The 20913-nt window shown below is 42.6% G+C and overlaps 3 protein-coding genes and 1 long non-coding RNA gene across 10 annotated transcripts; 2 read left to right on the top strand and 2 right to left on the bottom strand.

The window, feature by feature from the left end:
* On the top strand, positions 135 to 6743 carry LOC8077437 (putative disease resistance protein RGA3). Of its 4 annotated transcripts, none has more exons than XM_021454601.1 (4): positions 135 to 421; positions 770 to 896; positions 1389 to 1709; positions 3575 to 6743. In XM_021454601.1, exons 3-4 carry the CDS (start codon positions 1422 to 1424, stop codon positions 6521 to 6523), a joined length of 3237 nt encoding a protein of 1078 aa, XP_021310276.1. In that variant the 5' UTR covers positions 135 to 421; positions 770 to 896; positions 1389 to 1421; the 3' UTR covers positions 6524 to 6743. The 4 variants fall into 4 exon arrangements, with proteins under 4 accessions (XP_021310276.1, XP_021310274.1, XP_021310275.1 ...); XM_021454599.1 differs by having other exon boundaries at positions 135 to 431; XM_021454600.1 differs by lacking the exon at positions 770 to 896.
* On the bottom strand, positions 9689 to 13984 carry LOC8077435 (putative disease resistance protein RGA3). Of its 2 annotated transcripts, none has more exons than XM_002460652.2 (2): positions 13670 to 13984; positions 9689 to 12842 (listed from the first exon to the last, which is right to left on the bottom strand). In XM_002460652.2, the coding sequence occupies exons 1-2, from the start codon at positions 13943 to 13945 to the stop codon at positions 9768 to 9770; spliced, it is 3351 nt and encodes a 1116-aa protein (XP_002460697.1). In that variant the 5' UTR covers positions 13946 to 13984; the 3' UTR covers positions 9689 to 9767. The 2 variants fall into 2 exon arrangements, with proteins under 2 accessions (XP_002460697.1, XP_021309428.1); XM_021453753.1 differs by lacking the exon at positions 13670 to 13984 and adding an exon at positions 13535 to 13662.
* LOC110432836 lies at positions 13981 to 14542 on the top strand. The gene is made up of 2 exons (XR_002450107.1): positions 13981 to 14110; positions 14296 to 14542. It is a non-coding gene; the product is annotated as an uncharacterized LOC110432836 (long non-coding RNA).
* LOC8080682 lies at positions 14511 to 18161 on the bottom strand. Of its 3 annotated transcripts, none has more exons than XM_002460651.2 (6): positions 17941 to 18161; positions 16523 to 17285; positions 16143 to 16201; positions 15907 to 16035; positions 15428 to 15563; positions 14535 to 15144 (listed from the first exon to the last, which is right to left on the bottom strand). In XM_002460651.2, the coding sequence occupies exons 2-6, from the start codon at positions 17225 to 17227 to the stop codon at positions 14845 to 14847; spliced, it is 1329 nt and encodes a 442-aa protein (XP_002460696.1). In that variant the 5' UTR covers positions 17228 to 17285; positions 17941 to 18161; the 3' UTR covers positions 14535 to 14844. The 3 variants fall into 3 exon arrangements, with proteins under 3 accessions (XP_021309430.1, XP_002460696.1, XP_021309429.1); XM_021453754.1 differs by lacking the exon at positions 17941 to 18161 and adding an exon at positions 17424 to 17934; XM_021453755.1 differs by lacking the exon at positions 17941 to 18161 and having other exon boundaries at positions 14511 to 15144; positions 16523 to 17227.

The raw sequence follows: 20913 nt of genomic DNA, 5'->3' as shown, positions 1-20913 counted from the left end.
TGTTTCAAATTATGGTATATTTCATTTCGTTTTTCTTTTTATACCACTAAAAGTAATAAGTATCAGATACGGGGGGTTGACTGCGAATTATGCGTATGCGTCAACTAGTGAATTTCGTGACAGCTGCATCTTGGCCGGCCACCCCTCCTGGAGCGAGGACTGGTGGAGCATTTAAAACTCAGGCGATGCTGCGGGGGCGATCGGATATGGAAGCTGCAGCGAAGACGACGCCCCTCCAACTCGCCGCATTGCGCAGCGGCAGTAGTCCCAAGATCTGCTCCGTGCAAGGCGCCCTTCAGGTTCTCAGGAAGCTTGGTGCCGTCAACGGCTCACAGCTTCCGCCTTTCTTTGGCGGCATCGCCCAAGCTCAAGGTTCGGGTGGGGCGGGCGAGCACTGCTGCGGCCTTCAAGACCCAAGAAGGTGTGAAAAGGTGCATCTTTTTATTCTATTGACTATTGAGTCTTGTGCATCTAATTTCTTCCGGGAATTGTGGATTGCGAGTACACTGTTGCAGTATTAGGATGATAGCTATGCGCAAAAAAAAAAGTATTAAGATGATAGCATCCTGGCAAACTACCCAAGAGGTGCAGTCTTTGATATATGACCTTGTTTTATTCTGGATCCATTTTGTTGTTTAGTTGATGGATCAATTTTGTTGTTTAGTTGATGGTTCTGTGTGCAATGTTGCGTATTTAGTAGCATCCTGGAGGGAGCTCAGTAGCAATTGAGGTGCATTCATGATTCATGTTGTTGGATGATTTTGGCCAGTTTGCAGTGTAGGAGTCCAAAAGGTAGGCAGGATCATGCAAAGTATTGGTTAATCCGAAGGAAGGAATGCTTGGAGGGTGGTAGATTCAGGAAACATGTCTTCAGATGTGCTATTAAGCTAATACAGGTCATTCAGTCATTGTCAAATTAAGTTGTTGTGCATATTAAGTGCTAGGGGCAAATGAACAATGATGTAGTACTATTTGGAAGTCTAGAATCTGGTGCATAATTTATTGACACCCACCGGCACGAAGGAACATTGACTTGTTCCTTTCTTCTGTACATCAATAACAATAATGTGGCTGGGCCACAGTGGACATCTGCCATTACCTTCACAAACTCCCTTCTTAATTTTTTTTAGTTAAATAACAAATAAGGAAACACATTTTTGAGGCAAACTTTTTTTGCGAGTGCCTCTAGCAAGTTGTAACATGGAAAAATGTATTTAGTTGTAGGGATCCCTTGCTTCAAAAATATCTACAGATCCAAAATCATAACATTCATATAGCTTGGTCGTTAAAAATATTTGATAAAACTATGCATGGTTCTCAATGATGGTGAACGGCAAGAGGGGATGTGATTTTTATTTTTCTAACATAACAAGTTTGATTCCTTGCAGAGAAGATAGTATTTGAACACTTCCAAGTCAGTTATGATGGAGATGATTCTATCTGAGTTCACAAAACAAGTTATCATCTCACTTGGCAATTTAGCCACTAATGAAATAGCCAAAGTCTTGTGCATCAGAAACGAGATTAACAAACTGTCAAGAAAACTTGAGAGTATGGGAGCTATCATTACAGATGCAGAGCAGACAGTTGTGCAAAATGAAACTACTAGGGATTGGCTGAAGAGGTCACGAGAAATTATTTATGAGGCAGAAAACATAATTGACCGATGTAGGATTGAAAAGGAGAGGTTCCAAACATCACAGCCACAGGTCAGGAAATGTCTTGAATCTTCCTTGATTTTACTTTTGTACATTGAGGGTTGTATCTCTGCACTATAGTTTTGTTATTCAGTATTCACTTAGAAGTCTTGACTCCCAAGAGGCCGAGACAAAGAAGTTTTGCTAAAGTCCAATGCATGTCCATCTAAGTGTTCTTGCATAGACTACAACTGAATTTCCTTGGCTTTGAGAGTTCACCTAGTGGTCATTACCATCCTCTGACATCTTCACATATTTGTAGAGCCTCAGCTCAGAGATGTGGCTGAGGCTAGGTGATATCCTTCAAAAGATGTCAATCCTTACAGGAATTTTCCAACCAAACGCAACAGCACGTGAAAAGTTGAAACAACAGATGTTAGTGTCTGTTTTTCTTTTTGCAGACAGCACGATGTAGTGATTATTTCTGGCTGCTAAGTTTCTCGAATTTTTCTCAAGTCTATGAATGTCTCGCAAGATTCACAGCATGCTAATTGGATGAACCTTCTCACTGGTTCCACACATGCTTGTGTGCTTAGAACATTATTTGGGTACCGGCTAGGAATTTAAGAAGGATTGATTGAGCTGTTCCAAGCATCATACACTACAGGCCAACTGATACTCCCTCCATTTAGAAGTACAAGGTTTATGTTTTGGAAAGAGTTAAGTTTTGCATGTGCTGATCAACACTTTGTCAAATTACACAACTATGTTCATATTTTTTAGAAGATCACATTACATTGCGTTTTTAGTAATATATGATTTATTCTATGAACAAACAGTTTAACAATAAAGACTGAGCCAAAACAAAATATGCCTTGCATTCCTTTTTTTCCTCGAACCCGCAAGAGAGATGCATATCATTTCATTAAGGGAGAAAATGCATGAGATGGGGAGCAAAAACCTCATCTCTACAAAGACTCAACACACACTGACTCACACACCAAAAAACACTCTAAACACACACAAATAACAGATCAGGCAAGAAATAAACAGGTGGCCAGAAGAACTACCCATGGATGGGGACTGTCTGCTGAAAATGACCTAACCAAAAATTTGTGCAGCCCTTTAGCTCCAGCCAAGCACCACAAAACACACTCGGTCTTGTACCATTGAGAATATAGTCATTTCGATGTTTCCAAGTTTCCCAAGCCACTAAGATGCTGAGTGAGTTCAGCCCTTTCCTAAGTTGTTTTGGTGCTAGGGGCGGGTCTAGACAAAAGAACCATAGGTGTTGTCTCTATTGTGCCACTGTGCCATCTAATCATTTGAGCACTAATAAGCATAATTCAAGGGAGATTTCCAAAAGCCATTGGTGTCATAGAACACCACAAGAGATCTGCCACGTTTTGGTACTGTCTTGCTGGGCTGTGGGGGCAATGGGAAGTAAATCAAGTTTCTGGAGATTTCACGAGCAAAAGCACAAGATGTCAAAATATGCTGAACTGTCTCTTTGTCTTGGTCACAAAGTACGCCTTGTATTCTTCGAAGGAGGGAGTGCTTGACTTTACTGTGGGCCAAGTAAATAAGAGAGTATGCGAATATTTGATTAATCCAAGACTAATATTATCTTTTGCATCATAGACATATCTTGGCATGTCTTTTAGTTAGCAAAATCTGCCTCCATGGCCACCTATTGTCAATACACTAGTAAGTTAGAAAAAAAAAACTTACTATATAACTACAAGTCAGTGTCATATGAACTGTGGAAATCTTTAGTATCTTTAATGTGCTTTTCATGAATAGTATGCACCACGAAGCAGTTTAATGGATTTACTTTGCTGATTCATGGCTAAATAATGAATTTCTAGATGTTCATTTATCTTTCATCCAAATTTGGCTATCCTGGTCAAGAATTAAATCATTTCCTTTCTGTATAGGAATGCAATCCTTCATCAGTCTTTAAGTGCTGCAGAGATGTTGGTATTGACTACATAGTCGCAAGTGATATACATGAACTGAATCAGAAACTTGACAGCATCATTGAAGAGGGTAAGAGGCTGCATGTAGAGCCAGCGATTGAGAATCAAATAAGATTAGATCAAACAAGATCTGATCTTGACTTTGCTCCAGATCTAGAGCCTGATATTGTGGGCAGAGAGGTGGAAAACGACTGTGAAAATCTCATTGAACTTCTAATAAAGAGAGATGACATTCCTAGTCGTCCCAATCGTCCTTTGTTTGCTATTATAGGAACAATTGGAGTTGGCAAGACTACTCTTGCTAGAAAGGTATACCACAAGACAGAAACGTTCTTTGAACCTAGGGTATGGGTTCATGTCTCCCAAGACTTGCAGCATATGACAATGTGGTCAGGTGAGAGATTCAGTAAAGGAGATACTGCACGACAACAGGCGGAGCTGCGCACATGGTTACAAGGTAAAAAGTTTCTGCTGGTCATTGATGATGTCTGGGGAGAGAATGTTTGGGATGGGCTGCTAGAGATACAAGCACAGCATGGCAGCCCTGGCAGTAGAGTCCTTATAACAACCCGAAATGAGCGTGTTGCAAGGAGGATGGGGGCAGTTCATCTTCACCATGTGAAGGGTTTGAATGAGGATGACGGTTGGTGGCTACTTCGTACAAGGGCTTTCCTTTATGAGAGCACTGGAAACATGCAAGATATTGGTAGGCGAATTGTGCAAAAGTGCAATGGCCTTCCAATGGCAATAAGGAGAATTGGATGCCATCTAAGGGAAGTGGACCTTAAAGAAGATGACTGGGAGAGAATCTGCTCTAGTGATTTTTGTGGCCTTTCTTCGAGGATAAGAAATGCTATCAATACGAGCTACCTTGAGTTGCCATATTATCTGAAAAGGTGCTTTCTTTATTGCTCGTTATATCCAGAGGGGTCTGTGATTGATCGGCAGTGTATCACCCAGCAGTGGATTGCGGAGGGGTTTATTGTGACCCAGCAGAACACAACTGTTGAAGAGGAAGCTAAAAAATGCTATGAGGAATTGTTAGGTAGGGGTCTTCTTTTGCCCGAAAATCAAACTTATGGTGGAGAGAGATCAAAGATGCCTCATCTCTTCAGATCATTTGCACTTCTCCAGTCACAAGATGAATACTTTATCGGCAATCCTCAAGACATAGGTGATGCTTTGAGGCCATGCCGCTTAACTATTACAACTGGAGGTGCAGAAGCTATCAGAAATGGCATTAGGAAGTTGAAGAGCTTGAGGACAATAATCCTTCGTGGGAGTCCACTAAATGACAGGACCCTGGGTGATATTTTTCAGAAGTGCACACATCTAAGAGTTCTAGATCTTGGAGATACACAGATTGAGTGTGTTGCAAGGAGTTTGGGATCCATGATGCACCTTAGATATCTTAGCTTCGCAAACACCCAAGTTAGAGAGATTCCATCTGCCATTGAGAATCTTAGGATGTTACAGTTCTTAATTCTAAAAAATTGCACTTGTCTGAATGCTCTCCCAGAATCCCTTGGCCGCCTAACAAACTTGAGAACACTTGACATCTCAGGATCTGGACTAAATCAAGTGAAATTTGGATTCTCCATGATGAAAGAGCTCAAATGCCTACATGGTTTTCTTGTAAGCTCAAGAGGTTCAGAAAATAGAAATGGTTGGTCATTTCAAGAGCTGGGGTCGTTATATAAGCTGACAAGCCTCAAGATTCTTAGGCTGGAAAGAACATTAACCAGGGAAGATGCAATACAATCAGCACTTGAGGCAAAACATCATCTCAAAGAGCTTGAGCTATGCTGCAGCACTGATGATGAAACGACAGAAATTAGTAGAGCAGCAAAAATTAAAGATGTGTTTGAAGCACTCAAGCCAGGACCTTCTATTGTCTCTCTCAAGCTAGAAAACTATTATGGCCACGGATTCCCATCTTGGCTAGACCCATTCCATCTCGGGGAACTAAAGCAATTGACGCTTGATGGCTGTTTGCATTGCCAATATCTCCCATCTCTGGGCCAGATGAAGAATCTAAAATTCCTAGCAATAAATGGTTCCCATTTGTCAACTCACATTGGCCATGAAATTCGTGGGACACCAGATGATGGGGTGGCATTTCCGAAGCTGGAGCAGCTGGTTATCAGCAAGATGAGCAACTTGAAGTCATGGCAGGGCCTCGGAAAAAGAGATATGCCTTTGCTCATGAATTTCAGGATCATTGGATGCCCCAAGATTGATTCACTTCCTTCCTGGCTCAAGCATTGTATGGCATTGAGAAGCTTGCATATAGATCATGCTGATAACCTGGAAGCAATTGAGAACATACCTGCACTTAAAAAACTTGAAGTTTGTGAGAACAGCAAGCTGAAGGTGATCTCGAACCTTAGAAGACTTGAAGATCTGAAAGTAGTGGCTTGCTCGCTTTTGGATGTTGTGCAGGATGTCCCCTCATTGCGCACCGTGCATTCATATGAAAGGAATTCAACCAAGCTTCCGCAGTGGCTACAGCCAGAAAAACCTTTCATGCTCAGGAGATTGGAGATTGTTGGAACTGAGGAGCTACTTGATAGCTGCTCCTCTGCAACTGCCCCATACTGGCCTATCATCCAAAATGCTGATCATGTATATGCACATCTGCCAGATGGCTCCTTCTACTTCTCATATGCCAAAAGCAGTAGCTACTTCCACAAAAGCGCAAGGAACCTTGCACGGTCCTCTTTACTGAGCTCAGCTAGCTTCATTGTGCCGATTCTTCCACAAGCTGAAGAAATTGTTTCGACGGATGAAATCAGAAACATCAGTGAGCCAACTGGTCAATCCTCGAGTCAGTCATGGATGAGGATACTCTTCACAGTTCTCCTCTTTGTTGCTGCCCATATCTTCTCATTGTCAAGCGAATATTGATCACAGAAGAGTTCTGTGTTTGGTCACCCTAAATGTTGATTAACTATGCTATTGCTGTTCTGAATTCTGATGTGCCTTGTTTCTTGGATCGCAAAATTCATTTAGTGCATCTTTCTTGAACCATTTTATATTATTCTGTACATTCATCAAGGCTTAAGTGATTTATATGATAATTAGAATGGACTTCCTCATAAATGATATTCTTGAATTGTTCGGAGTCCTCTGTATTTATATGTTATTTGATATTGCTTGTACACTTTATCATTCTTTTCCCCATATTTTCTTTTCAAATAGTAAACCAAAAACGAATTTTAATTTCAATTATCTTCTTTTGTTGCTATTCATGCAATGATGAGCTGTACTCTGTAACTTTGGAGACCTACAACAAATGTCGCCAGCACCTGGCCTGTCCCCATGTAAAAAATACACCTTGAAGTATGAATGTAGCTTCAGTTTTAAACTGGTAGATACATGAAACTCAACATAACATCAGAGCTAAATGGCTCCAAATTTGTAGCGCAGCTGTAACGATTTTCAAAGAAAAATTGTGGATCCATGTCGAACATCATCGATGTAATACGAGTGTAATCACTGTATTGCCTATAACTCTCATTAACTTTATATTAGCTCGTTGGTGTATGGAATTGGACGTGATGCTAATAATTTCTCTAGTGATGTTGTGATAAAGATTCTTGATCAATACACAGCTTATAAACAAACAAAATATTATGAGTTGCATTATCTAATTCAGTATCATGGATAACTAATTTTAAATATAAGATATTAAGACCGCCATTTTCATTTTTCAGATCGAGATGCGGTGTTATGCACGAGGTGGGTATTTTGGGATAACTAGACCTTATCCTTTGCCAAAAGCTTAAGAGATTGAGAGAGACTAGAATTGTTTCTCATAATTCATTGATTATATCAATCGAGTCTACAAATATTTATGTCCCTTCTACTTCACTTTTTTGCTAAATAATCTATTTGGGACTAATATAAATTATAAATACAAAGATAACTAAACTTATAAAGATAACTGGGCCGAACTATCAGCCTGTCGGCCCAGGCAGCCTGTGGCTGCCTATGACATCTCCCTCGCCCTTGGAGACCCAGCTCGTCCTCGAGCTGGATAGTTGCCGCAGAACTATTGGACACGACCGTGGATTGAGTCTTTTACATATCGGCTTACCTTTATTATTTAAAACAAAAATATGAAATAAAGGTGGACTACAACTATGTTGTCCGGGATCCCATGAAAAAGACCCAACAGCTAGCGTCGTGTAGGCTGAAAAGAGGAAGATATAGCAGCCAACGAGTCCGCTGGGCGCCTGAACAGATGAGATGGCCGCTGCAATTCGTGGCACGGGTTGAACCGCTGGTGGTGCGTCGCTGCGTTGCCATGGTTGTTGCCGGAAGACACCAGACAAGGAAGAACAGGCGAGCTCGAGTAGTCAAACCATCCGGCTGTGATTTGCCAGCGCGCCGGAATGAGGAACATGCGTCTCATCCGCACCCTACGGCGGACAAGAAATCCTCGCACTGCTGCTTGTAGGCGCACCGCTGCTTGCTCTTTTGATGCTTTTGTTGCATGAAAAGCCTGCGCTCGGCGGCGTGCCAAGAGTCCCCGTGCTGCTGCCTGTCGGCGTATAACCGCCCGGCGTTCATGTTCCTCCTTGTCCTTCGCCTGGAGACGCGCCCTGAGGCGATCCAGCTGTGTGGTGGACACATCAACAAGGATGCGTAGGGCGTTGTCGACACGAAAGGATACCTGATGGAGCAGGTTAGGGCATGGGGGCGATTTGAAGCGCAGGTGCAGGAGCTCGGTGAAGCGACGCCACGCCGGGGTGCCTTCGGCGTGCTGGACTTGGAGGAACCAAACCCGGGCGTCATCTTCCAAATTACGGAAACCAGTCATACCTTTTCTTCCTCCATGATGCGCTCTCGGCGAAAGTAGGAGTCGCACTGGTTGACGAAGGCCACAGGATCAGATTTCCCAGCAGATTTAGGGAAGTCCATCGAGGCAAAGCGTGGTGGCGGCGGCGTGTTATGGCGGATCTGGATCGATGATTGCGGCGGCGGCGGCGGATGGCGGTGCGGCGTGGCGGCTGTGGTGATGGGGGTGCGGCGGCGGCTGGTGGCTGGTGGCGTTGTTGTGGTGGCGCGGCACAATGGATGAGGCAGGGGACGCGGCGATATGGATCGGTATTTGTTTTTTTAAACGGCTGATGGAGGATCGGATCGGAGGTGCTGGAGGATCCGGCTGATGAAGGATCGGAGGTGCTGGAGGATCTGGCTGATGGAGGAGGATCGCTGGACTCACGAGGTGGGTATTTTGGAATAACTGGGCCTTATGCTTTGCCAAGAGCTTAAGAGATTGAGGAAGACTATAATTGTTTTTTCATAATTCATTGCTTGATTATATCAATAGAGTCTACAAATATTTATATCTCTTCTACTTCACCTCTTTTGCTAAATAACCTATTTAGGACTAATATAAATTGCAAATACAAAGATAACTAAACTTATAAAGATAACTGGGCCGAACTATCCGCCCGTCGGCCCATGCGGCCTCTGGAAATTTGTAATGTAACTAATCAATACAAGTGTAACTCACACTCATAATGTCTTTTACAAAGTCAGGTCTCATATAGTGGAATATTAAAAATTGAGATGTGAATATAAACTGTCAATCCATCATACAATTCAAACCAACTCAAAGCAGAACAAAAGGTAAAACCACATCCGTTACAGAACCTGCTTTCATGATTCATTACTTCATTTGCAGGTAACAGCTTCAGTATACAACTTTTATGAACATTCCTAGACGGGCAAGTACCAATTTATCTTTATCTTTGCAGCAAATATACATACACATAAATTACCAGCAGACTGATGCAACAAACTGACGATCAAGCTGAGTAACTTATATTCTGGGAATTTTGCAAATAAATGATATTTCCATATTCTTTTCTTTCACTGTTGCAGCACATCATTTTTTTTTTGAGAATTACAGCACATACAGTTATTAAAACCTTGACAAATGTGTCTTCTTCTTCTAAGCACTCTGCAGTAGCAACTTTAGAATTCTGCCGAGAATGATACAGTTTCAAAAACTATTTGTGGATGTGCAATTGCTGAAAATTGCATAAAGTGGACACACACTTGTGCTGAGAATGTTACAATTTCGAAATTTATTTGTGGTTTCCTTTTCATCTGATCACAGTTTGATATGAGAGAACCCTCACTCAAGAAATACAAGCAACAGCAAGAACACTGTTGTGAAGAAAATGAAGAGGGTCTGAACAAGCCAATTCTCTCTGCTTGTCCTATTCTTCAGCAAATAGGACATAACTTGCATAAGAATGGCAGCCACAATAAGATACGGAACAAGGTAGCGTCTTATGGCCCCCTTTAGCGTGGAAATCCGTCTGAGTGGTACTCTGGGCGCACCAACTCGAGATGTTCTCGCAACAGAATTATCAAGTGAAATGTTCAGCGCTTCGTGTGGAATGTCAGCTGCTAACAGGACAGATGGGTTTCCTCGTTCACAGATTCTTTGATCAACATGGAAATCAGCAGAGCTTTTTGTGTAGGTGAAGAATGGAGATTCATCAGGTAGGTTTGCATAAACTTTGCTTATGTGACGGATGATTTCCCAGTCTTCATGATTGGGAAGTAATCTTTGAAGCAGTTCTGCTCTGCCAACTATAGTGAATGTCTGCAGCATGGATGCATTAGTAGCAACCCAATCTGGAAGCTCTCTTATCTCTCTATCTACAATGCGGACATGACTAAGGTGGACTTCAGTGACATCCTTCAACCGAGAGCAACCATGGACTATCAGAACTTCAAGTAATGGAATATTTGAGATTTTTTGAAGATCATTGCAGGCCTGGATAACCAATTCTTTGAGCACAGGCAGGTCCTCAATAATTTGTAGGCTATCAATATGGTGTAGTTTCATGCTTGTCAGGACTTTCGAGTTCTTGATGCCAGATGGCAGGTTACACAGCTTAGGACAATTCTCCAGACGGAATTTCACAAGGGAAGGCATATCACCAGGTGAAAATCCTATCCATGATTCAAGATTGGGCATGTCTCGAAGGTGCAACTGCTCTAGCCTTGGAAACGCCTGATGGGTACCTGTTTGCTCTTGCTTAATGGTAACTAACTTGGAACAGGCTGTTATAGTCAGGAACTTGAGTTCGGTTAGCTGGCCCAGGTTGGGAAGATGCTCACAGAATTTGCAATCAGTAAGGACAAGGCGCTGGAGGTTTGAGAGATTAGGTAGCCAATCAGGGAAAACTTTTCCATAATAGCTCACTATTTTGAGAGATTTCAAGCAGTGTGGAGGAGAAAGGCAACCAAATACGTCCTTAATTGTTTTAGCATCTTCTTCTTGTACTTCAGACTGTCTATCATCATTGCTACAACATAGTTCAAGTTCCTTGAGGTGTGACTTCTTCTCCAGCATGGCTTCTTGCACCCTCAAAGGATCTGAGACTCTTTCCAACCTCATAATCTGCAGGCTTCTCAATGCATCTAGAGATTTTAAGTCTTCCAAAGGCCACCCAGTTGGATCATCCTCACGCTTGGATTTACGGTTTACTACAAAGCCATGTAGCGTGGAGAGCTGCTTCAGATTTAACAAACTTGGCAGGACTTGATGCAAGTTGGTTCCTCGAAGATCAAGATATCGCAAATATTGCAGTTTACCAATTCCACTTGGAAGATTATGTAGCCAATTGCAGTATCGAAGACCCAAGAACTGTAGATTTGTTAGGCACTCAATGGACTCTGGAAGCTCTGTAATTCGCGTTAGTGAAAGATTTAGCAGTCTAAGGTGATATAGAGATTCTAATGTCCTTGGAATATACTTAATTTCAGTACCACCAAGGTCCAACACCTGCAAATATTTGAGCCCCTTAAACAACTTGTCTAAGCTGCGATTCCCCAATGGGTTTTTGTATAGAATAACTGTCTTCAAGCTTTCCACTGTTCCTATTTCTTCCACAGTAGTCCTTAGTAGGTTGCTTCTAATCCACACATGTCGCAGTCCTTCGCTGGAATTTCCATTGATGCTAGTCTTCAGTTCACCAGTAAAAATTTTGTCATTGACAAAGAACTGCAGAAAGGATCTAATTTGATCATGAATTGTGCATCTTGTTATGTCGTCATTCCCAATTTCAGGCTGCAGAAGGTTCCTTGATAACAACTCCCTGTAATACTCCTCTGCAGTCTTTTCAGGACTGCAGTTATCTCTTTCATCAATTAAACCCTCCGAAATCCACAGCTGACTGACAAACTGCTGCCTGATGACAAAGCCTTCAGGGAACAGTGATAAATAAATAAAGCATTGCTTCAGATGCAAGGGCAAATCATGGTAGCCCAAATAGATGGCCCCAGTTAAGCCATGGACATAGTCTCGAAGCTCCCTGAAGGACCATCCTTCGCTTTCATACACTCTTTGCCAGGCCTCACAGGTCGGTTCTTTTGTTCTTAGGACAGCCCCTATAATCTTGGCAGCCATTGGAAGCTTGTTACATTTTTGGATAATCGCTATTCCGATATTCCTTAAAATGTCACCATGTAGGCTCTCATCCAGACAAGAAGACTGGCAAAGCAAGGACCAACAATCCTGAAAAGTAAAATTTTTAACCCTGTAGATGTAAGCATCCTTCATCTGTGTCGAAATACTCTCATCACGAGTGGTGATCAAAATCCGGCTTCCATGACCACAGACATGCAAGTGAGCCTCTAGGGAATTCTCATAAATTTGATTGCTGCGGACATCATCAAGAACCATAAAGAATCTCTTTCCTTTAAGAATGGCTGCCAACATGGCCTCAAGTTGTACCCTATTTTCTTCTCCACTGGGATTTCCACCAGCAGCCTTCACAATCGCAGAGAGTAATCCAATATCATCCAAGTTGTTGAAAACACTCACCCATACAACAATAGTGAATGCATTTCTGGTGCGATGATCGTCATGAATTTTCCTTGCCAGTGTAGTTTTTCCCATTCCACTATCCCCAACAATTATTATGGCTTTGTTTGGACTCTTCCTCTCTGTCAATACGTCAATCAATTTATTTTTCTCATTTTGAATGTCACCCAGGGTATCATCATCGGGCACCACCCCCCAAGAAAATTCAGCGCTCCCACTCTGACCTTCCTGGTTGATTGCTTGAAGTCCCAATTCGGAGCCTTTCTGTAGAATACCATCCATTTGTTTATTGAGGCTACTGATACTGGATTTGAAAGTCTTGTACTGGTTTCTGTCCATGTTTGATGGTAATGTAAACCAATGGCGTAACTGTCCACATTAAGATTGTAGATGATATTAGAAACCCACACAAATACTTTGAGAAATACTAACAAATAAATATATAAAAAACTTTGAAAAAAAAATGTTGTGGATCACACTGTTACTGATGTCCTGGTTGAATCATTTTAATTTTCTTTAACCTTTTCCTGAGGCTGGCTGGACAGACAAAACAACTCAGATCCACCATGCGATTGAAAGCCCGGCTAGCGGTTAAGGGCTTGGGAATTGGGCTGTCATCAGGCACTGAGGGAAAAAGCAACAATGTTTGGCTCTCATCCATAAGCTGACACTATTTTCCAAAAAAAAAAACAATTGTCACACTTACGGACTTGCCTAATGTTAGGGGCTCAAAATTACATTTTTATGAGTCATTAACGTGTGTGACATAATTTACTGGAAGTGAATCTTGCCATATTTTGTGGTGGCAACAAAACAACGGCCAAAGTTGGTTATACTTGCCCAACCTTAAACGTCATAAATCATGGCAAGTTGCAACTAACAATCACAACCAGATACCTCCCTATCTGAAAAAAGCAAGCATAGGTTCATGGTAGTAATCATTCCACTGATACTCGGTGGCATGCTGGCTCATAGCCAATTAGCCATAGCATGGCGAGGTCTAAGTCTAACGGCTAAGGATCCGATCGGAGTACTGAAAATGCAGGCAATTCAGTACCTACCATTCAATGTAGGCTACTTATGCCCCGATCTTCTCTCTCTTTTCATTTCTTTGCAACGAAAATGAATTCCTTTCCATGGTTTCAAAATTGCTCGGCATCATGAGATCCAAGAGAAGGCAGGGAGACCGCGCGTACCGATCTCCGGCCCTGCTGGTGCCGCCGGGCGGCGGCGCGGCGGAAGTCGTCGACCGAGTCTCCGAGCACGTAGAGCGCGTCCCGCAGATCGCGCAGCCACGCCCTGGCGCCGGCGTCGCGGCCCTCCTTCGCCTCGGCGTCCGCTGCCAGGCCCCGCGCCTTGTCGAGCTTCCGCTCCAGTCGCCGCAGCTCATCTGCGGGTACCCCGCCTTCGCCCGCGAGGAGCGCCGCCACCGAACGGGACGCGGCCGGCAGCGCCGCAGTCGCGATCATCATGGCTACGGCGACGTCGGCAGTTCGGCACGGCAGCGCCTCGGATGGAACGAGGAGGAGCTCTCGCGACCACGGCAGTAAGGTCAACGCGCGGCAACTTGAGGCAACCGGGGGATGATCGTGGGCGACATCATCTGACGCCAGCAATGCAGCTTGCTAATACTCCTGGTTAGCACATCGTGATTACTAAATCAACTAAAATTAGTGATTAGTAATAACAGTTCATTAGAAAAATTCTGGCAATCCTGACTGCCTGCTTTGGATCCTTCGTCCAACTGTTGCGCCAATAGAAAAACTGAGCTGCAATTTGAACTGTTACCGTTTTTTGACCAGGGATTTGTCTGAATATGTAGTTCGAAGACCATGGAAATTGAAAAAGAACTTCAGCTGACCACGGTACTCAGCTCAGGAACCGCAGAATTGGTCATGCAAGTCAAAGCCGGGACGGCCAAGCAATGCAAGCTGACACAACAAGCCACAGTAGTTTGTTGCTTTCCTGCTAATGCTACTTCCACTGGTTAGCAAAAAGTTGGTGTTTCAGACATTGCTTTTTCACAGGGCATGCATCTCAAAACAACGAGCCGAATTTGAATGTGAGTATGCCCAAGATTCTACACTATCTTATCCAATGATATATATACAAGTTACAGCTCTGCACATCCACATTTGTTAAGACTACCACATTAATGATGTGGAAGTACAATAGGCAGCCACCTTTTTATTAGCCAGAGGGCAAATTATTCATTGCTACACACTACTTCACCCCTAAATACCTGCTCTAATCCCTAACTCCTACTCCCCTTCCATCACCGTTTCAAAGTTTCAAAATAGGCCTTGAAACAGAGTGGAAAACAGCATCAACAAAACCGACCCATCAAGCATGTCTTGAGCTGTTGCCATGATCATCTCCGTGGAACCATTTGCCCTGATTCATCCTTCTCAAATATCCTTGCGATCCACTCCTCCCATACTGCCCTGCGCCTTCCGCTGTCTGATAGCAGTGGGGCCTCTTCTGCTTCAGAAGTAGGATTTTCATCGAACGTACCATATGCAGATGGCATTTTTACATCAGCAACCCCTAGCGTGATTGCACGCCTCAGTGCTTCCTGCTGCTCCTCGTCATGATCTCTTGTAACAGTGATCTCATCGCTCATCCTTTGAACCTCAGGTGCTTTCGTGGTCTTCTCACTCTCCAGCAATAACTGAAATGACAGAGCTGTTAGTTTGCATCCCGTTTATGCACATTTACTCACCAAACAGGCTGATGCTGAAAGTGTCACAGCCAAGAAAGGAAAAAAAAAATCCTCTGCAATTGGAGAGTGGAAAAGGAAAGGTCTAAAAACTTCTCACCTGGACTATTGTGATTTGTGAAGCAGTTTTAGGCAGTTGTTACAGGCTTGTGGTTTGGTATTACCATAGGCGAATACCACTAACAAGCATTTCAAAGGGAATAGAGTCAATTTCGATGACAAAATGCAAACTTACATCTAATGCCCTTTGGGCCTCTCTTTCTATCCATATAATAGCATGATCAGATGTTGCGTTGCAAGAGAGAACAATGCGTTCAAATCTCCCATCCACCGGAACTGCTGTTCTCACAAGAGGGGGGTATCTTCCACATCTGCAGCAATCAGGAATTGTTTCAATAAAATTTCTGAAGTATGTATCAAAGAGGAAAAGCAAAATAACTATTTTTTTCTAGAAGTTTGTCCTGTACATATTCATTGCTCAAAAATGAATTGAAACCTACTTTGCATTAGCATGAAAATTTGCACACAACAAATTGGTGAACTATCAAAGGGAGGTATATCATCACAAGTCACAATGACAGTAATCATAGCTACAGATTAACAATGGCAGATCTCTGGATTTATTATTTTGACAATAGCATCCAGTTCTGTTGAAATAGCAAGCATTACTTACATGCTTTTTTCAGGAAAAAAAGTATAAAGGAAAATTCATACCTGAAAGGTTTCCTTTCAACAATGTGGTAAAGCCTACCAGGTGCATAGAGGCGTCTTGGATCTCTCAACATCACACTTTCAGGTATACAGGTGTCTATTAGGCACCTTCCACATAGAAGGCATGGTAAGCTGTACAAAGAGGACTACATCAGGTACCCTGAAAACAATCAGAGATCATAAATCCCTACCAATATGCATTGTCATGTTGGTGATACATAAGAGTTAAGTTACATTACCAGAAGAGTGACTTGAAGATGTCTTCCAAAGGAATGTCTGTGCGAGGCAAAAAATCATCCTGGTTCACCAGATAGGAATATCAGAAAGATTCAACAGTATATTTCAGCTGGATTCTTGATCCAAGTAATGATAGTAGAAATTGTCAATGGCACTGTGTTGCCAGTGCTCCACGAAACAACAGTTCATCATATAGGTTTGATATAAGCATCAGTGGTTGTTAAGAAATTTGAAATTGAACGGAAGGGGAGTTTATTTTAGGCTCTGAAGTGGCAACAGCATAACTGAATTACAGGAGATTACCAATTTAATGCCCAAACACTTATAAAACAAGTACACATAATGACACTGTTGTGGTAATTAACTACTGATGGAAGCTTACCTGAAGAATCACTGCATTGATGACATCCGCATAACGGACAGCCAAATTGAGCGACATACATCGGGCTGGTGCCATTGCAAAACATCGAATCCTCTTCCTGTCTATGCCACCCAGCAGCTCCCTGTCGTGTACCGCCAGCAAAGCTAGCATTGACGCCACACCAGAGCCAAGAGAATGCCCAGCAAATGTGAGTGTATAACCAGGGTTCCTCTCCAGAAGGTCCTTCAGAACATCACGCTCAGCATCAAAAACCCACTCAGCAGCCTTAAGCAAGCCATTATGCACGTAGCCACCATCGAACCTCCTCTGCCCAAGCTTGTTATCCAGAAGGACAGCATAGTCACTCTCCTTCATCATGTCCATTCCCCGAACAGCAAGCACGACATCTGAATGTTGGTGATCAACATACAGAAGGTAAGTTGGTGCATGACCATGAGTGTCTTCATATGTCCTCCGGTGCACCACCCAACGTGGCTCCATGCCATAACCACCTGGAGGCGCCCATTGGGGGTTCTCAAGGTCATCCTCATAGACCGAGAGGATGATCCGGCACAACCGTGGCACGGGCTCAAACTCTTCAGCCGATGCAACACCCCAGGTCTCACTGTCGTAGGCTCCAGAGTGGAGGCAGCGCTGCCACACCCACCGCGCACAAGCCAGGCAGTACACGCACTCCACGACCGGCAAGCAGCACGCGATTGACATCACATTAGTCGACCTTCAGAAATCGCTGTTGCAGTACTGGTACTGACTATCAGATAAGCTGAAAACACACACAAAAAAAAAGGGGTTTGTGTTAGACAGATTTCAAAGAAGCGTTTTGTTGCCATTGTGGAGCAGTGAGAAGATTGTGTTTTGTGGATTTCAATGAAGATCAGGTAAACCAGTTGAGGCAGAATACCATAACCATTACAGTGTAGGAGGGAAGGCTGAATCTTTCCGGTATCACAGAAACAACTAAGAGGAAATCCCAGAAACATGAAAATGACGAATGGGGGCGTAGCAATGGACTGCCTGACAGATCAATCATCAATCAAGGGTACTTGTAAACGAAAGGAAGGTAGGAAAATATCTCAGTAATTAATCTATGGGTTTTGTCCCCTGAGGCACCAGCAAAGCAAAGGGTGGCCTTAGCACGTAGCACTAGAAGGCGCTACCTGAAAAGAGTCAAGACCAAGAACTGATACTATACTAATTCTAATTTTGCTGGGGGAAAGAAGGACGGGCTCTTGCCGTGCAGGCACCGTACACCTTGACCAACCGGCACTCCTGTTCCACCCCTCAGGAAGGAATTACTGGAGTGAACTTTTACCTTCCGATTCCCAGGCCTCGAAGCATGGGACGTCAAGCAAGTCGATTAAGCAACCGAAGACAGTAATCAACCGGCGGAAACGGAGCGAGGGGAAGGAGAATCTCACCACCCTGAAGTTGAAGCTGCAGGAAGGGAGGCATCTGCTGAGACGGGATCACGGGGAGAGGGAGAGAGGTGCAGGCGAGGCGAGGCAGGGGATAGTCGCGGCGGCAAGCCCCGCAGAGCTGAGTGCTCGGCTGTCGGCTCCCAGTCTCGCATCGCAGGTAGTACTTTTCTTCGCGTGAAGGCAAATAGGTGGCAGCTCGCAAGACCAGTGGCTGCAACTACTACGAGTCCAGAGTCCAGACTCGAGAGGACGGTGGGAAGGGTAGGTGTTGTGTCCTGCGTCCTGCGTCCTGCCGGAAGACCCAGCCACGTGGCTGTGGGTACCTGTGTTTTCTGCCCACCGTTCAACTTCACGTCTTCGGGCCTGTTTGGTTCCACCAACTAAATTTTAGCTAGCTAAACTTTAGTCACTTTAGTAGGTAAAGTTCCAAACACATTGACTAAAAAGGGCTAAAATAGTTTAGTTTCATTAGTCACCTAAGAGTAGCTAAAATAATTTTAGCTAGCTAAAATTTAGTTGGTGGAACCAAACAGGGCCTTCATTGAGATCTAGGCTAAAGTCCGGTTTGGTTGCGTCTGATCAATTTTATCGTTACATTGAATGTTTGGACACATACATAGAGTATTAAATATAAATTATTTATAAAACTAAAAATACAACTAGAGAGTAATTTACGAGACGAATCTTTTAAGTCTAATTAGTCCATAATTGAACACTAATTATCAAATAAAACAAAAATATTATAGTACCTGTTAAACTTTAACGACTCTAACCAAACATCCCCTTAATATATAGAATAAAAATGAAAATACTAACATAAACTTAACAGATAGTCTTACACATTTCACACTACATCCATCTTACAGAACGTGATGTCTTCTATATTTTAGAAGCTAGGTTTTTAGAAATAGTCCCGAATTCATAATATAAAATTATCTTCTATATTTTAGAAGCTAGATTTTTGAAACCGTTGGATGAATCCAACTGATATGTTCCTTACTTTTTAGCCACTTAAAGTCACTGATTACCAAATTTTTTTTGGAAAACTATTAGAGATGTTCTTTAGCATCTTTTGTGATCTAGCTTAGAGCTAGTTGAAACAATTTTTTATTTACTAAAAAAAAGATACATCCATGATACATCCATCTTATAGTGTGATGTCTAGGACTGCATGTTGTAGCCTTTCTCTCATTCATATTTATTAGATTAGAGCTAGTGTGTTAGCTTATATTATTGAAGACGCTCTTAGTAGAATTATATGACTAGCATTGATACAATGACTTTTTTTCAATCCATGTATATCTCGTTTTTCGATGCCAATCTTAAGTTAAAAATACTAATATTTATGATACTAAATTAGTATCATTAGAGTAATCATGTCATACATTTTTATAATATAAAATTATTTAGAAATATAAGTGTTGTTATTATTTTATACAAAATATAGTTAATTTTAAATTAATTGTCTACTTAAAATATGATATGCATTTATTTTAGGATGGAGAAGTATATGAAATGAAGGAGATTTTGTGCATAGTTCCAGCAGACTTGTTGCGGCAGCCAAAGGCAGGCCAATCTAAAAGATGTAATGGGCCCACTCTCACGGCACGTTGAGGACCCAATATGGCCATGGTCTAGTACCGTCCATATAAGGGCCTGTACTGAATGGGCCGATTCCTGGCCCCTCCACATGACCACATGGGTTCGGCCGGGCCGAGATGCATTCCAAACAAAAGCCTAACAAACCTTTTTTTTTTCTTTTACTTGTTATATATTTTTTCTTACTTAATATAAATAAATAGACTATTATGTCAAGGCCACACACAAACTGGTGAAACATGGAATAACAAAGAGGAAATGATGAGTTACCTCAGGATATGCCATTGTCATCCTTATCTGTGTTTCTTGGTTTGCGTGGATAAATGGATCCTCTCCGGTCTCCATGGCCCAACAGAGAGTGCTACAGCTTCTACAGCTAGTCGCCTCGTACTGGCCGGCCACTCCCATATATTCTCAAAAGTTCTCCGTGTCCGTGGCCTGATTTTGTAAAGAAACTTCTTCGAGGTGCACGATCATGGCAGGCACGAAGTTATATAATACTGTATATTGCTTTGCGTAGAAGCCTGGACATGAACCTGGCAGTATGGATTGCATCACCTTTCCCTTCCTACTCCTAAAAATGTTTAACAGGACTGTTTTTTTTAAAAAAAAATTGTTTAACAGGACTGTTGTTCGCCCGGACCACAAGCTAATATTCATTCAGCTGGTCTACTATAGTCTATAAGCCTCGGTTACATAATGATAGATACAATAGGTTACGAAAAGACATACTACTAATATCGAAGATGGAAACATGATACGCTATCTTTTGATTGCATGATTATTAATTAGTAGCTAGTGAAATGCAGAGAGAAGGAAACATATTGAAGGGTAGGCATGCTGATGAGGTGATGAGAAAGTGTCACGGCCTTCATGAGCTGGAAACAAGGAAAGAGGAGTGCCATTTATGTAGGGGGGAAGACTAATGATCACCTAGCTACAGAAAAAATCAGTTAGGTACCCCCAAGCGCGAATGAATGCATGCCCGTACATACATCGGTCCACCATGGGATGTAATTCCATGCAATTTTAACTAGTTGACATTTCGAAAGGGAAACAAAAAGAAACTGTATCTGACTGGATTTTATTTTATTTTACCTGAGATGCAGAGATAATGTGCCAGCCAACGGCCAGAGCACATATCAGCGAGTCATGTAAAGTTGCAACTGAAATTTCGGTGGGAATAAAACAAACAGTGTTAATTTTACCACCAAGCCTTACCATTTTCGTGTACCTTCCTGACTGTTGACGAACATCAGCCATGAACTTGCACGACCACACTCCAACCACCAACGCAATCAAAATGTCCTTATTGTGGGGGCAAACGGCTCACATGCCATATACTTAACACCCTTGAAACGCCGTGTGTCTAGG

This window comes from Sorghum bicolor, chromosome 2 (assembly GCF_000003195.3).
Source record: "Sorghum bicolor cultivar BTx623 chromosome 2, Sorghum_bicolor_NCBIv3, whole genome shotgun sequence".
In the NCBI taxonomy this organism is placed as follows: domain Eukaryota; kingdom Viridiplantae; phylum Streptophyta; class Magnoliopsida; order Poales; family Poaceae; genus Sorghum; species Sorghum bicolor.
The sequence above is the reverse complement of the archived record's forward strand: the minus strand, read 5'-3'. Positions and strand labels throughout refer to the sequence as shown.